Source organism: Coprinopsis cinerea (genome assembly GCF_000182895.1).
Source record: "Coprinopsis cinerea okayama7#130 chromosome 7 map unlocalized cont3.7, whole genome shotgun sequence".
Taxonomy (NCBI): Eukaryota; Fungi; Basidiomycota; class Agaricomycetes; order Agaricales; family Psathyrellaceae; genus Coprinopsis; species Coprinopsis cinerea.
The window spans coordinates 1,448,234-1,464,446 of NW_003307538.1; the positions used below are offsets into that span (position 1 = coordinate 1,448,234).

The 16,213-nt window shown below is 52.1% G+C and overlaps 6 protein-coding genes across 6 annotated transcripts; 3 read left to right on the top strand and 3 right to left on the bottom strand.

Annotated features, from left to right (window-relative positions):
- Nucleotides 1–98: 98 nt before the first annotated feature.
- CC1G_00921 (hypothetical protein) lies at nt 99–533 on the bottom strand (the record flags this gene model as incomplete). Its single annotated transcript, XM_001831322.1, has 2 exons — nt 99–174; nt 244–533. 2 exons carry the CDS (start codon nt 531–533, stop codon nt 99–101), a joined length of 366 nt encoding a protein of 121 aa, XP_001831374.1.
- Nucleotides 534–744: 211 nt separating this feature from the next.
- On the top strand, nt 745–3,134 carry CC1G_00922 (hypothetical protein; the record flags this gene model as incomplete). Its single annotated transcript, XM_001831323.2, has 3 exons — nt 745–1,083; nt 1,135–1,609; nt 1,661–3,134. Exons 1-3 carry the CDS (start codon nt 846–848, stop codon nt 3,132–3,134), a joined length of 2,187 nt encoding a protein of 728 aa, XP_001831375.1. The 5' UTR covers nt 745–845.
- A 636-nt stretch (nt 3,135–3,770) lies between these two features.
- Nucleotides 3,771–6,660, top strand: CC1G_00923 (CAMK/CAMKL/GIN4 protein kinase; the record flags this gene model as incomplete). The annotated part of the gene is made up of 2 exons (XM_001831324.1): nt 3,771–3,882; nt 3,938–6,660. 2 exons carry the CDS (start codon nt 3,771–3,773, stop codon nt 6,658–6,660), a joined length of 2,835 nt encoding a protein of 944 aa, XP_001831376.1.
- A 1,254-nt stretch (nt 6,661–7,914) lies between these two features.
- CC1G_00924 (outer dynein arm light chain 8) lies at nt 7,915–8,785 on the top strand (the record flags this gene model as incomplete). The annotated part of the gene is made up of 2 exons (XM_001831325.2): nt 7,915–8,170; nt 8,236–8,785. 2 exons carry the CDS (start codon nt 7,915–7,917, stop codon nt 8,295–8,297), a joined length of 318 nt encoding a protein of 105 aa, XP_001831377.2. The 3' UTR covers nt 8,298–8,785.
- CC1G_00925 (hypothetical protein) lies at nt 8,519–11,339 on the bottom strand (the record flags this gene model as incomplete). The annotated part of the gene is made up of 2 exons (XM_001831326.1): nt 8,519–8,791; nt 8,847–11,339. 2 exons carry the CDS (start codon nt 11,337–11,339, stop codon nt 8,519–8,521), a joined length of 2,766 nt encoding a protein of 921 aa, XP_001831378.1.
- A 369-nt stretch (nt 11,340–11,708) lies between these two features.
- CC1G_00926 (importin beta-4 subunit) lies at nt 11,709–15,859 on the bottom strand (the record flags this gene model as incomplete). Its single annotated transcript, XM_001831327.2, has 16 exons — nt 11,709–12,341; nt 12,395–12,695; nt 12,879–12,964; nt 13,034–13,093; nt 13,166–13,407; nt 13,460–14,012; nt 14,068–14,385; nt 14,438–14,549; nt 14,599–14,726; nt 14,783–14,899; nt 14,953–15,004; nt 15,056–15,322; nt 15,381–15,514; nt 15,571–15,660; nt 15,718–15,780; nt 15,845–15,859. 16 exons carry the CDS (start codon nt 15,857–15,859, stop codon nt 11,709–11,711), a joined length of 3,171 nt encoding a protein of 1,056 aa, XP_001831379.2.
- Nucleotides 15,860–16,213: the final 354 nt, after the last annotated feature.

Genomic DNA, 16,213 nt, shown 5'->3' on the forward strand with positions numbered 1-16,213 from the left:
ACGAGTTTATTATGATAATGATTCGACTAAGTAAACCGACACAAATCACGCAATATGCTCGTGCCAGCCAGACAAACTATAATTTCTCTTCCTCACCGCTAGTCGAAGGCGATGAGTGCGATGCACGTTCCAAACACGATGACCGCAACTACGCTCATAATCATCCCGTGGACCCTACGGCGATAGCAAGTCATTGGCATTTGGATCAATCCCCAATGGATATAAGCGAAGAAATCGACCCACTTTGGTGCAGCAAGGAATGCCCTCGAGTGTTTCAAGTCCTTGTAGTTGTTCACGTATTCCCAGCACCCTGCGATAATCGCAAGCATCGCCGCCCCAAATTCGATAGAAGCCAATGGTATTCCCCCGTTCTGCCGTTCCCTGTCCTCTTCGGGTACTAGTCGGGCCCGTAACAGAATTGACGACGCCAGCAGCGACAAAAGTAACGCCAGTTTGAGGTGCGAAAGGAGGTTCCTCTCTAGCATGCAAAAGTCCCTCGCTGTGCTACCTGTATTCTTGATGATCTCTGGCATGGTATGGGTATCTGGTCAACGTCGTCGACGACGACAGTGGCGCAGAGAGCATTAATGCGGGGGTCGGATCTCGAATCCGATGGCCCGGTCCCCACATGACCTTGACGACGGGTCACACCTGCTTCCGTTACGATCACATGACCATTAGTTCGACTTCGCGTTGTCTGGGAGCAACGGCCTTGTTTCTCTCCCTCTCTTAAACGCCATCGACGACGACCAACGACCCTTTCACGACGGTCACGTCCAGCAGGACGACACACAATTCGACCTTTACGCTCTTTCCATCCTCACGCTCCCTTGTAATTCCTAGCCATGGGTTTCCTCAAACGCCTGTTCTCCATCGGAGGCAAAAACAAGAAATTGAGAAAATCTCGAATTGTCCACAACGTGCCTTTGCCAGAGGTGGCCGAATCTAAACCCGAACCGGCCACCCCAGCCGTCGAACAGGGAGAAGAAGACCATGAAGAAGCCGTTAGCCGTCTCCTGCGGTCCTCGTCACAACGATACGCTGTTGTTGCTGAAGTCGATTACACAAACATGCCGCCCATGCGTCAGTAGCCGTTTATGAAATCCCTATGCAAGCTGCTAACCTCACAAACAGCCCACCCCATTAATGATGTCGTCAACCTCCAGGCACCGAGCGCTTCCACCGTGAGCTTGGTCAGTGCGACTATGGGTTCCAAGTCGGGCTACAACGTCACAGTTCACCGGCGTGAACGTCAGACTTCTTGTGAAAGCAGGAAGGACGCTGAAACGCCCAAGGCCAAGAATCGTTACTCAGCTCACTTGAACGCCAATGACAGTAGGGTACTGAGATTACGGTCGGACCCTTCTGTCGCGAGTCTCGTTAGTTTGTACGACGAGCACGGTCGCTTGCCAGAGGCCGCCTTTTCGAATAGTCCCCCTTCATCCCCCAAGGCCACGTCTGAGGAGCCTATCGGTCGAGCCCAATGTAAACGCAGTGGTTCCACCCTCCGACAGCTCTTGGGAGCTCCTGCAGGGACCTCCACTGCGAGAGGTAGTGGAGAGTTTAGCGGGGATGAAGGCGACATTTCCTGGGCTGAACGATTCCTCGGGTACGTTCCATACAGTCACCAATCTCCCCAACCATTCATGGCGTTTTACAGCGAGACCGACGACCGTAGCGATTCCACCCACTCCTCACTGCCGTTGCCAACTCCCATTTCAGACCGTGCTGTCGTCATCAGTGACATTTCCGAGATAAGCCTCCAGACAAACGCGACTGTCGACAACCCCGCCATCTCTTCAATGGACGTCGAGTTGAGCGTCTCAACTAATGCTTCAGAAATCTTTGGCGAAAGCTTTAGACATAACCATTCGTACAATAAACCTGAACCCACTACGCCACAACGAACTCCACAACGCGCCTCGCAAGTTTTCGACTTTATTACCAAGAAAAAGCAATCCAAACCCGCCCTGGAGAACGGCGACAGACCACTTCCCCAACTTCCCAGCGCTTTCAGTTCACCATCCAGCGACGGCGCCCATTCAATTAATGATCATCTCGGTTCGCGTTTCTCTGAAGACAGCTGTGAATCCGCTTTCGCTAAAGAACGCATCTCTGCTATACCCATTCCATGCGATGCCCCTCTCGATTCCCGTCCTGTGTCCGAACAATCATTCACATATAAATTTGGCGACACCCCTCAAGATCAAGACATTCCACGATTCTCATTCAACGTTGACATGAACGCAGTTCACGAACCTCAAGTCTCTCAACAACCCCCAGCCGATATTGTTATTGATACTACCCACGCCGATCGACCGGCTCTTCAACAAATCGTAACCCCACAAACCAAGACCCGCCCTGTCAAGGTCCTCATGACTGGCCCAACCAAAGTCATCGTCACTGCTCCAACTCCTGGAACTGCCCATCCTAATTCTGGAACTCGAATCCCTCGTGGACCTAGATCCCTGAGCTCGAGGCGTCGCATTTCTGGTAGCCACCGCAGCGGTAGCAGGCGCTCTACCCAGCTTGAGCGCTCCCACACAGGCAGTGACATGCTCTCTTCCATTCCCTCCCCTCGCTACCGTTCCTCTCACCACCGATCCACCTCCGGCTCTTCTTCCCATGGCTCGAACAACGAGAATGAACCTCCTCGTCACCACCGCTCTTCCTCCAGCCGCGACTCCCGCAGCGACCGTGATCGATCCAGCAAGGAAAGACGCTCGGTTCATAAAGGAAGCACCATCCCTGAGGGCTACATCTCCAAACCGATGAGCCTTGGTGTAAAGGCCGAGATTCCCCTCACGCCCCTACGCTCTCAGAATACCAACTCGAGCCATAGATCCTCGAATTCTTCCCGTCGTTCTTCCACCTCACTCTTCCGACCTGTGGTTAACCAAGCCACCTTTGACCCCCCCTCCACTCGTAACGGAGACCGGGACAGCATTGCATACGGATACGGAAAGACCGGTAATGGCTACGCCCTGAGCTCTGAAATCGACCTGAGATATCAGAGGGCGAAGGCTAGGGAGGCTGAAAGGGAGAAGAGCGGGCTTTATGGGATGGTGTCCAAGACTCCCAAACGAAAGAGCACGGGCCCTGGTGTTGTCCTTGGGAACCTTAACTTCTTTTAGACCCACGTCCTTGGTTTTATGGGTTAATTTTCTTTTCCTCGCCTCTCAACGTCTTGTTACAACTTTTTTGACTGAATGACCGACTCATGCAATAACTTTGTCTCATCATGTTTACTCGCTTTCATACGCTTTGAATCTTTCGCCTTCCCGACTTTACCTGTGTTCTTCCCCCCGTCGTCTCTACTGGTCTCCTTTGTTATCCCGTCTTTTTCGTTCCTCTTCGTTCAGATTCTTCAGATTCCGCCTGAGTGCAGTCCGCTTTGTTTCTCATATTCTGTCATGGTTCCATATACTCAAACTGTCTCGTCCTCGCTTTCGAATTGGCTTTGTTATCCGCTATTTATTGCTTTGTTCATCGCTCTGTCATATACGTACTTTTACATTTACATGCGTCTCGTAAATTTGGATTTTGCGACTTGTCTCCATCGAATTCGTACGCGCGTTAAAGAAGGTTTGCTTGTCACTGCTTGGTTAGAGCCTCCGAATTGATCGGGTATGGCCTGTTCTGAGGCCAACTCTGACATTCAGTCCTGTTTGCAATCTTACCTCGTCAGCCATTAGAAATGTCATGTTATAAACCTGTACCGGTCGACACCGTTGCGCGACCTTCGACCGGACGTTTCGTCCTCAGGAATCATGGCTGACCCTCCACGCACACCGTTCTCATTTCATTCAACGAAAACCGTTCGGGACCCCAAGTCGATTGGGCTATGGACAGTAGGGAGGACGATTGGGAAGGGTGCCTCAGGTAAGACACCCAGGTTTTATAGGCTTAATACAGTAGAAATGAACGCAACTTCTAGGTCGCGTTAGGATTGCGCGTCATGCAAAGACAGGCCAATACGCAGCAATCAAAATCATCTCAAAGAGCACCCTTCCGCCCATGATGTCCCAAGTTTCCCTGAACCGCCTGGCAGACGTCACAGAGCATGTTCAGCTCTCTGTAGAGCGAGAGATCGTTGTTATGAAACTCATCAACCACCCCAACATCATGAAGCTCTACGACGTTTGGGAAACGTCCACGGATCTCTACCTAGTCTTGGAATACGTTCAGGGTGGCGAACTGTTCGACTACCTCTGTTCCAAGGGACGACTGCCGGTCCACGAGGCCCTCTTATACTTCCAGCAAATCATATCCGCAGTCGACTATTGCCATCGTTTTAATATTGCGCATCGGGACTTAAAACCGGAGAACATCCTGCTCGACGAGAACTCGAACATTAAGATTGCGGATTTTGGTATGGCAGCATGGCAGAGCAACCCAGACGCCGAAACACTTCGCACGTCTTGCGGGAGTCCACACTACGCCGCCCCGGAGATCATCAACGGCCAGCCATACAACGGTGCAGCCGCCGATATCTGGTCCTGCGGCATCATCCTTCACGCTCTGTTGGTCGGCAAACTCCCATTCGACGACGACGATTGTCCCGCCCTTCTCGAAAAGATTCTACGCGCCAAGTTCACCATGCCCACGGATATCCCGGCTTCCGCGCAGAACCTATTGGGCCGCATGTTGGAGAAGGATGTCAAGAAGAGGATCACCATGGCCGAGATCATGGAACATCCTTTTTTCCTGTCCCAGGACCCGCCAAAGGTCGACTATGCGCTCCCAGACCTCGAAAGCATCGCTCAACCTGTCCCAAGCGTCTCAGCCCTCGATCCAGACATATTTGCCAACCTCCGTACCCTCTGGCACGGAACGAGCGACGCCGTCCTCATTGACAGCCTCATTAACAACGAGCGAAACTGGCAAAAGGGCATCTACCACCTACTCGTTGACTATCGATCCCGCAATCCGCAGGTGTACGACGAAGACGAGCAAGCCGTTGCGAAACTTCACAAGGAACGGAAACGTCGACGACAGCAACGTAAGCCTGTACAGAATGACGGGGATGCCGATGACATCCCTCCTCGTGCAGCTCCTCCCACACCTCGCAGCGCTTCCCGACACAACCGGCTTGGAATCGACCTCTCCTTCGATGAACTACTACCCCATGCCAAGTCTTCATCATCGTCCCTATCAGAACGAAATGAAACATCCCGTCCGACTCATCTCCAACCCCCTCCAATGTCTACCCAACGCAGCTCAGACTCTACCACTTCTGAAGGAACATCTGTCAGTAGCACAACGGCCACCACCACCACCGCAACCAGCTCATCCCTCCTCACCCCTTTCTCTCCGCTCTGGGAAACCCTAGATCTACCCAAACTTACGGTTCCCAACACACAAGACCGCGAGATGCAAACCTTTTTCAATCACATCGTGACGCATCTCAATGTTCTCCAAGCCAAGACGGCTTCTTCAGAGATCAGCACATGGGGTGCCTCGTCTTCTTTGGGTTCGGCGGCTTCAGGTGGAGGTAGTGAGAGTGGCACGATCAAGAGTGGGAGGAGTGGTTTAAGCGCTTCGAGTGCAGCCGTGCCTAACGCGAGGATGACGTCGGCTAGGAAGACGGGAGTGGATCACGAAGACGGGTTCTTTCGACCATCCCGACATTCTTCGCCGAGATTGGATTCATCTCTCATTGCTCCTATCCAGCAGAAAGGTAAAGGGAAGGAGAAGGCGAGCTTGCATTTGCCGGAGGAAGGCGACGAAGATGATGAGGATTCACTTGGCGAGGTTGAAGGACGACAGCAGTTGGGAGCTTCTACCGTGGAAGCGCTTCGGTACACCGAGACACAACCGCTCAGCGTGCGAAGCCATTCCCGACGGGCTCTGTACCCTGTGACGCCCAGCCGCACCACCAACAAGGAGAACGAAGATGTCCCATTAGATGCCTACCGAAGTAATCTGACGAGGCAGGCTCTCGCCAACCACGCAAAGCGGAACCTTTCTACACCCAAAGCGATTACGATCGTCGAACCTCAACCAGTCTCCCAACGCAAACACATCAGGCAAGGGAGTCGCAAACCCCCTCAAACACCATTGTCTGCTCTGTCACCTCTAGACAACAGAGGGGTGGGAGGTCTGTCATCAAGCAGCGCTTACGCCCACGGTTACACTTCCCCACCTCCACATCCCTCTTCCACCGCGACTCCCAAACGCACCTGGATCGACACAGTCTTTAAACCGAAAGCACCCAACTACACGCTCTACTCCCGTCGTGGCGTGCAAGAAACGCGCAATGAATGCCGCAGGCTGCTCATGGACCTCGACCTTCTCGTCTCCATCGAGGAGAACGAGCGGATGGGCGTCCTGAAATGCCGCTCGATTGAAATTCAGGACCCTTTCCGGGTACACAACGTGCCCAAAGCTATCCGGTTCCGAGTAGAAGGTCAGAGGGCACCTTACAATCTGGTGCAGTCGGGGATCACAATGTCGTTGTCCTTCTATCATGAGAAGGGGTCCTTTGAGGCGTTTCAGGATATCTATCACTCGTTAAGGGCGAGATGGGATATGGACAAGGTTGAGTCGGTGGCGGAAGGAGATGAAGATGAGATGGAGGGGATGACGAAGCTAGCGAGTGGTTTGTCTGCACTTTCGACGAGGGCCATTGGGGGACGGCCTGCGAGTCAGGCGTATTGAGCGGACACTCGACTTTTGGTATGCGATTTGTGGATTTTCCCCGGGATGTGGGATGATATTGTCTTGCCGATCCGTACAAGTTTCCGGGCTGCTTAGTTTACCGTCTTGCCGACGACCAGTGTAGCGTGCTCTACCTCCGGCTACTAGTATTACTCTTCCAAGTATCTACATGTGCTGCTTGTCAATGTATAGCTAAGCCAGGAACCCGCGATTAGCAAGGAACCAAGAGGATGATGGGTCGGAAAAGACACGGGTAAAAGGGTGAACCAAGGCCGTAGGATGGTCCATCAGGTGAGGCCTTCCCGTGAGGGTTCCTCATGAGACTCGATGGACGACCAGAGACCCAACAATCGACGCGCATTTTTCCCTATCTCTGCTGTTTCGGACGATACAGACCGATAATTCTCCTCGGACATCCAGCTCCGCATCCAGAAATGTTGTCATTGTTATCCGTTCCAGTGGTAGAGCGGACTTCTCCCAACAGAGAAACAGATGTAGCAGATGGTACGAACATCTCCCCAACGTGGACTGGATCCATGTCATCTATTTGGTGTCAGGAAGGAAGGTCTATTAAGGAAGGGCTGTGCGGAGCGCAAAAGAACCTACCTAGAAGCCCCGTGGTCATAGGGGAAAACAGGAAAGAAACGCAGCTGTGTTCTTTAAACGCGGGACGAGTGCTTCGAGCAGTTGAGAACGAGTAGCGGCTACATGTGTGTCGCAGGATTAAGAATACAAGGTTTGACTTCGAAATCATAGTCTCCACATGTGGTGACCCATGTATATGTGTGTTCGTACTCGCCGGCAAATGGGTATCGCCAGAGGCTAACAGGACGCTTGAGATTGGAGGAGGCCTGGGCGCCGACAAGACCAGTGCAGTCGATTCATATCAGCCCCACAAGCACGCCGCTGGCGTCCTTTGAGATAGAAAACAGGCAGTTGCGGATGGGCTAAGATCGCCATGCAGCCATATGGTCGCAAGGTGTAAACATCGACGAATTAATATAAAGTTGGGCAGGGACACTGAGACCACGAGGATTGTGAGGAAGAAGACAAGCAAGTCTTCAAAACTTGACTCGGAGAGCCTAGAAGGATCGACCACGTGCCTGTCGACAAGCCATAAAGACTGCGCCGCGCGGTCCCCGTGGGCACCTCATATCTTCCTCACCACAAACAGGCTACACCAAGGCACGCCCATATATGATCCCCACGAATTCCTAGAAACTGACCTGTTCCAGCAGCTAACCACCACCAAACATGTCCGAGAAAGTCGACGTCCCATCCACAGCAGACGGCTCAGTCCCAAAGGAGTCGGGTCCCAAGGCCATCATCAAGAACGTCGATATGAGCGAGGAGATGCAGCAGGAGAGCGTCGACATTGCCTCCGCAGCCCTCGAGAAATACAACATCGAGAAGGACATTGCTGCTCAGATCAAGAAGGAGTTTGACCGAAGACATGGGCCTACATGGCACGTCGTCGTCGGCAAGAATTTTGGGAGCTATGTCACTCACGGTGAGCACATCTCTCGACGCGTACGACGCGTGTTCTGCAGACGGCTCATACACATCTCCATCCAGAGACAAAGCACTTTATCTATTTCTACATTGGATCCCTCGCAATCCTCATCTGGAAGTCATGATCAACCAACCTGGCACCACCGATAGATGCCCTCTCCGCTTCACATACCACAATCGCTGTACCTTACCGACACTTCATATCTCGCTATGCTTTCTCGCCTTTCTCAATTTCAATCGAATTATAATCGAAACAGTCTCAAATGAGTGTATGCCGGGTGCTAGTAAGAGTGTAAGCCTAAAATGATTATCAACAAGAGTGCCTCCCCCGCTGTTCAACAGACGATCACCGCCTTGGAATCACTTCCAGAATGACCTTTGAAACCAGCTCCTTGTCCGCATATACCCCAACAGTCAGCATTCCTAGATCTCGAGATAAGGCTATACCGGTGAAGTCTACCATGCCTTTCACCGCGTTGACGTCCACATGCAAGAATTTGGGTATCTCTTGTCCGGACACTTGGGTCACTTGAATCTTCTGTCCTGTTGCAGGGATCTGCAGTCGGATATGGAATTTTTCTCCCGTCCGAAGGACATATCTCGTCACTTCCTGTGCCCTCTTCGCAGTCGTCAGTGGTTGTGGTCGATGATCGCACACGAGAAAAAGAACTCACTCGAGGAGGTTTCGGAGGCTCTGCAACTGCAGGAGATTGATCGCCCAGTGACTGGACATAATGAAGGCCCATGGTCAACTCATCCGCACTGGTGCTCTTCGCTATGCCATCCCCCGCTGCGCTTGGTTTGACGATCTTTGCTCGCTGACTACCAATGCGACTCTTGGTGGCACTCGGGCTGGCAGTCGGACCAGCAGAAGGGCTGGCAATAAGGGAAGGGACGCGAGGCACAGGGACACGCGTTGAGCTCGTGAAGGGCACCAGCCTGGGTCGTGCAAGAGGACCGTCAGGATCATACTCGTGAGATAGATGGCTTGTGCTACGTCCACTCCTGACACTCGTATGCCTAGAAACAACTTCTAGCCTGTCTGACCCAGCAGAAGCATACGATGGTTGTCGAACGAGATGCCCGTCCTCGAAATGAACCTGAGCCATCGAGCGAGGTGGTGCAAAGTCGGCCCTTCGTCGAGGGATCGAATGTTCCGCAGTCGAGGTGGATGGGGATCCAGTCATGAAGGTACTGGCACGGTGACTGTGTACGTCGTCGAACGGGTTCGAGGGCGAGGGTCGCATCTGCGGGTTCCCAGAAGGATTCAAGTCCATCCCAATCGAAGGGCGCAGCAATATGGGCCTCCCAATGACCGGACGAAGAGGAGACGACTGTTGCTTCCCCCTCCCATTATACCGATTGCTGACCTGACGAACAGTCTGTCGAACCCTAGACATAAACTCCCGTTTGCTCATCACATCCGAGTACATGTCGTTTCCAATGGTCGGATAGTTCCGCTCAGGGATACTAGGCTGAAGACCATGACCGAAACTGGATCCAGAGCGCCTTGGATCCAGAATGCCCGGGGGTTGGCCATACTGATGGTGCTGTGAAGTGAGGTCGCTCATCGAAGAAGCCTTCTCCGAGCTTACGTCGAGGCCGTAATACCTGCGTTCTGACTTGGTCCATCCATACCTGCCCTCTTCTCCAGTCAGTGCAGTATCCTCCACGCGTACGACACGCCTTAGCCAAGCGAAGAAACACGTCATGACCAATAAGCCACCAAGGACGCCAAAAGTGATCGCAAGACCAAGGACAAGCCTCCGATGGCCCTCCACAGATAGCCCAGCAGGGCGGGGTAGCGCAGCATTCCGTCCGGGACTGACAAAGATGACAAGAGTTGCATGCGAGGTGGAATGAGTGACCTGGGAATAGGCAGTGAACGCAGCAATAAGGTGGTCGCTCGCAAAATCATTGGGTATCGTTCCAGAGATTGTATCGTTGTTCGCGTTAAATCGAATAAAATTAGCCGCCTGTGCAGGCTCGAGTGACACCGACAGGTCGGCATCTCCGCTCCTCCCAGCAGTCGCATTAGAGTAGAATTGGTTGAGATTCAGTTCAAAGTGGTCTCCGGGAGCAAGATGAAGCGCGGGAAGTTCAGGGAGTGAAAAGTAGGAAGGAACGAGTCGGATAGAGACGGTTGTAGAGAGAGTTTGGTTGAACCAGGTCGTGAGGTTGACGGGGAGCGTGAACCTGCCGTTGGACTGGGAGAGATTGCTTGCTGGTGTTCCTGACAAGGTTCGACTCGGTGGGTCATACCGCACCCAGTCCAAGCCTGTGGTATCGATCATCAAGTGCGTGATGTTAGAAGGTTGAATCAAGTCTCCGTCCACCAGAATCCCAGTGAAATCCGCGGGTGAGAGAAGACTAGCTGTGAACGACGTCCCCGCTGTTACATTGATGGTCGGTAGTTCCTGAGCATTGGCTGACAGTTCGTGACCAGCGATGGTAATGTCGAAAGGAATCGTTTCCGCCGCGTATCCTTCCTGGTCAGAGGCGATAAAAAGCAAAGGGTAAACCACTGGTCCATTGGCTCCGACGTCAGCTGGCACCACCCCGTCCAGGGTGATGTCGTCGGGGTCGAAGACCATCCAAGGAGGAATGTCGTTGCCATCAACAAGTCTGATCGTGTAAAATATATCGTTAGGTGAAGTGTACGTTCCCCACTCGAAGCCAATGCTAAAGGACCAAGGACCAGGGGGTATCCGAAGCCCAGGATTAGGACTCGCCAGTGCCGATCCAGTTGAAAGAACGAAGACCGAAGATAACGCTTGGTTTGAAGGATTGAACTGGTCCGTAATGGGCACCGCCAATGTCGGAGCGGGGAAAGAGGTAACACAGAACCTCAAGGAGGAGGAAGCGGTAGAGTGACCGCCCGTCGCGACCACAGTCACCTTGGGGTTACCCTCATCATCTGAGGTGGGCGTCCCTGAGAATGTACGCGTCGTAGGGTCGAAAGATAACCATGAAGGGAGGTTGGGGACCGAATATGTCAAAGGAACGCCGTCAGAGGAATTGAAGGTTCGCTCGGAGAAGGTCCAAGAGAAAGGTTGGTTGACCCGCGCAACCAAAGGAAGTTGGTTATCGAGGGGGTTGACGACGTAGGTTGAACATAGCGCCTTTGCGAAGAATGCGAAGAAAAAACCCAAAAGAAGGACAATCATAGGAAATAATGTTGAGCGGGTGAAGCTTTAGCTTCGACCAAGGGACAGGTCGACCAGCGAGATCGTGGCGGAAGAGGAATACTTCAATGAATGTCCTGCGACGCGGATATCCGTCACCCAAAGAAAACAAACCATAACAACTCAAAGGATAGCTCATTTATGTAGCGACAAAGAATTGACAAAAGAAAGGCAATTCCGAAGAAAATGGGGGATATATGATTCACATGGACAGTTTACCTCTATCCAAATAAGACTACTAGTATAAAGAAAACAGTTAAGTAAACGACACACAACGAGGGAATGGTACAACGATCAGCGATACAAAAGCATAACAAAACACAAGAAAATGGCCATAGGATAGGGCTATTTTTACACATATACAGCGAGACCCGCGGCTTGGATCTTCTCAGGTGCTTCAGCGTTGATGGCACGCAAGAGCTGGAGAAGCTCAGCCCTGACCTCATCTCCAACTTGGTCAGGCTTGCTGGGGTCGAGGACATAGGCGAACACGCTCAGGATGGTGTCCATGTAGGGAAGTAAAGCGGCACCGTTGGTGTTGAAGAGGTGGAAGAAAGCGCGGAAGACAGGTCGGTTTTCGAGAAGGTCGGTCTTGAGAGGAAGGGCGGAGAGGAAGATGGGGAGGACCTGGTCGAGAGGGAGAGCAGCAGCGTTTCGCGTAATAATTCGAGCAACAGCGCCAGTAGCGTTGTCCTTGGCATTCAGTCTTGTGCTAGGAGCATCGGCGGGAACTTCGAAGAGAGGGCGAAGGTGGCCAAGGATAGGGAGATATTGAGACGAAAGGTCGTGCTCAGAGTACTCGACCAAAAGGCCGATAGCGAAGGCCGCGTTGCTGAGCACCTCTGGTTCTTCATCGTTCAGTGCCTTCTGGAAGAGTTCAAGGAGGGCTGCGGTGTGCTCCGTGACACCATTCTTGATGCCGGAAATGATTTCAGCGAAGCAGCCGATGGCCGACGAGCGATCACTGAGAGAGCGGTTCTTCCTCTGCAATTGATAGTCAGTACAGAACAGTAAAGCGAACAGGAAAGAACACATACATAGTATTTGGCGATGAGCGGGTAGAACGTGTTGAACGCGGGGACAAATTCCACGCCGAGGGCGTTGGCAAGGGCAGCGACAAGGTCTCCGGCAGAGGAGATCAAAACAGAGTCGTACTCAGCCTGGTACTCGGGAGCCTCATCGTCCTCGTCCTGGTCAGGATCTTGCTGGCAAAGTGCCTTCTGCTCCAAGATCTCGATGGCAATGTTGCAAATGGGTTCGATTCTGCCCTCAATGAAAGCAGGGCCAATCTTGTTGATGGCATCGGCGAACCCGACGCAGAGAGCGGACACAACATTCCTGGAAAGAGTGGTTAGAAATATATTCCAGGGAACGGCAGATCAAAGGATGTCAGAAGATATAAGAGGTTAGTCGCATTTGCAAGAGCATCGAAGTGAGCTGAGTAAATTTTTCATCCAACAAAACAAAGAAAATGGAGAAGCCGAAAAAAAAGGGGGGGGGGGGGGGGTAAATGCAACTCACTTGTTGTCTTCAGTGTCGTACATCTCCATCAAGGGCTCAATGACATGCTCAATCAATTCCTTGACCTGGGGGCTGACAGGGTGAACCTGAAATTGGGGGAATTAATACTCCAAAATATCCCATAGAGGAAAGAATAGAGGAAAGAAATCACTTACGACTTTCATTCCGGGAACCCATTCCTTATGGTCACTAAGCTCGTAAAAAGTCTTCACGATCTCCAAAAGCGACTCAGTGGCGCTCTTTCCAATGCCCTCCTAATAATGCTGGAGGAGTTGGACCAACTCCACGGTGGATTCCTCAACCAAAGGCAAAAAATGGCCCCCAGTGGAAACCAAAAAAGTGCCCATGGTGTCAGCGGCGATCTCCTTCTCGACAGCGAGAGCACTGTTAACATCCATCATCTTCTCAACGTCGAGATCCTCAAGCTCAATGGAGGTGTTGCCGTTGATATCAAGCTCAGTGTTGACGTTGATAGGCTCAGTAGCAGAAGAGCCAGAGGTGAAGGCTTGGGCTGCCTCGGCGATGGAAACTACATGCGAGAACGGTCAGACTGAGAAACAATGCGCCGAGGAGAAACGCACGGGAAAGCTCTTCCTCTCCTTGTTCGAGTTGCTTGCAGCTGGTGAGCAGGGCAGGAACAACTTGAGGCAGGTAAGGAGCAAACTCTTCTCCGAAAACGCGGGCCATGACACCGAAGAAGAGGAAGCTACACTCCCTCAGCCTGGCACTACCCATTTCGAGACCCTTGAAAGCACAACCCATCATGTCAGCGAAGTAGGGTCTGAACTGGTCAGCGCCGACGGCTTCAGCAAAGGTACCAATGGCATCCATGGTGATACCTCGGAGCTCGATCTCTTCGCCCTCCTCAGTGAGAGTCAGGAAGCTGGCAAGGATCTTGATGGTCTGCTCGAAGTAGGGCAAGAAGCGCTCCTTAGAGGCATGAGCAGCACTGCCAATGGCACCAGTGACAACAGCCTTGACAGAAATGGGGGCGGTTTGCAAGAGACCAGCGAGGCGTTCCATAATCATTTGGAGGTACTGGTCAATGTGGTCGTGCAGGATCTCGAGAAGTGCGTCAAGAGCCGTGCAGGCCGATTTTTGAGTGGTGGGGTCGTTGATGAGGTTCATGATGGCCTGGAGTAGATTCGTTAAGGTCGGTGAATAGAAGTCGCTGAAGGGCAATACATACAGGCATCAAAGCTTCGTGCTTGGAAACGCACTCATCCTCCAACCATTCGCAAAGGCAACTGACAGCAATGCAGGTTGCCTTTCGAACACCGGCGTCGCCGTCCTGAAGTCCAGCCTCGATGAAAGGCCAGACGTGGCCCATCAAAGGGGTCATGAACTCGCTGCAGCCCTCGACAGAGACACCAAGGGCGAGCATAGCACCCCGCCTGTGAGCGGGATCTGCGGATTGGAAGAACTTGAGGATGAGGTTGCGGAGGGGAGGGAAGACTTGATCGGGCGGCAAGTTGGTTGCAAGTCCGTCAACAATGCGGAGAGCAGACTAACAGGACATCAGTTGGGATTGTTCAAAAAGAAGATCTTTCAGGGCATACTCGAGAGGGTGCGTCATCGTCAATGTCTTCGGGCTCAGCCTCGGTGGTGATGGGCATGAGACCTTCGAGGATCTGAGGCGCAAGGTTGTTACTCTGGATCTTGCTCTTTTTGCTGCACAGTGTGTCAGGTAGTGGGTATACTTCGGTGAGTAAAGACTTACTATTGAACGGTCCAGTTAAGGGCGTTAAGGGCAAGAACTCGGAGTTCAGGATCGAAGTTAACATTACCACCGCATTGCAAGAGGAATGCAGCGAGTTCGGGGACGTGGCGACCCAAGACAGGGATTTCCTACACAAGGATAGGTTAGTTGACAAAGGTTTAGAACTCTACCGCTGTACACTTACGAGAATCAACAGGGTCTCCAAAACATCGAATAGTTGCCTTGCTCCGGTCTCGTCGTTTGCCTCCACTGTCTGGCCAATGACGTTAATCATGGCAGGGACCAGGTTTTGATAAGCCCTCTAGAAACATCGGTGAGCCCACGCGTCTTTCAATTGGTTGGGCAGCTACGAACCAGCAAGGCTTTATCATCGTTGTCAATATACTGGGCAATGACACCAAGGGCACTGAAATAAGAGTTAGGGAAAAGCTGGATTATCGGTCAGAAGGAGACTCACCGGACGATCGTGATGCGAACTTCTATGCTAGGGTCTTGAAGGAGGGCCTCGAACAAGGAGAAGAGCTTGGGCAGATACTCCTGGAACCCTTCGACGATGTTCTCCAGGACGGTATAAAGGATGAAGGAGCCGACTTCGCGGTGGCCAGCTTCGCTGGACTGGCAAGCACTTTCGAGGAGGGGGAGAAGGTTTGACCATGTTCCCGCAGGAACTTCGATGCTGGCGATTGCAGCGATAACACGAGCAGCAGAATGCCGAGCGAGTTTGCTACACGGGGAACACGCGTTAAGAAATTTTATGAGTGGAAGATAGTGATGATGTTCACTTTTTTTCTTCCAAGATGAGCTTGGGCAGATCTTGCTTGATCTGTTCGCGGATGGATTGATCAAGTTGAGTCCAGAGATTTCCGCTGTTTTGAGAGACACGTTTTCGGAGTTCGACGGCGGCGAGTTGTCGAACCTAAAGGATAATTAGTTTGTCTAAACGATATTCTGTGAGATTGAACAGAGTCATACGGGTTCTTGTGGGGAAGTGGCAAGGATGGTCGTTAGTCCTGAAATGCATAGTGGGTGCTTGTAGAAGTCTTGATTCAGCTGAGCAGTAGCCTGTGGCGATCCTTGATTCAATACCCAACCGTTATCGAGAAGCTTTTAAGACCTTACAGCCCGGACAAGTGCAGTATCATTGGAGGTCGTTTGCAAGAGCAAGTCGTGAAGTTTTTGTAGCTAGATACGGCCGAGACGCTCATCAGTGAGGTCTGATAAAGTGGCGACTGTTTTCTGTACTCACAGATGCCTGATCCATGTCTAAGGTCGTAACGGGGGGAAGGAGGAGAGAAAAGAAGGATGGGAGAAAGGTATGAAAACAGGAAAAAATGGGGCGAAGGGCCAAAAATTCAAGGTCGGGCAAGTCCGATCAAACCTTCCTTATCGGGCCTCAGTAACCATACGGCACCGACAGAGTGGCCGGCACAACTAGCCTGACTCTTCTGCCTAGCTGAACAGACTATCGGCACAGTAGAAATGACCACTAAATAATGGGAGGAAGGAGTCGTGCGTGTCTGAACTGTTTTCTGTCATCCTGCATTCATCTCCGCTTCAAGGTTATGCTTGATGTCAGTGAAAGATAGGGGCTAATTAAGCAAACCCGGTTACGGAG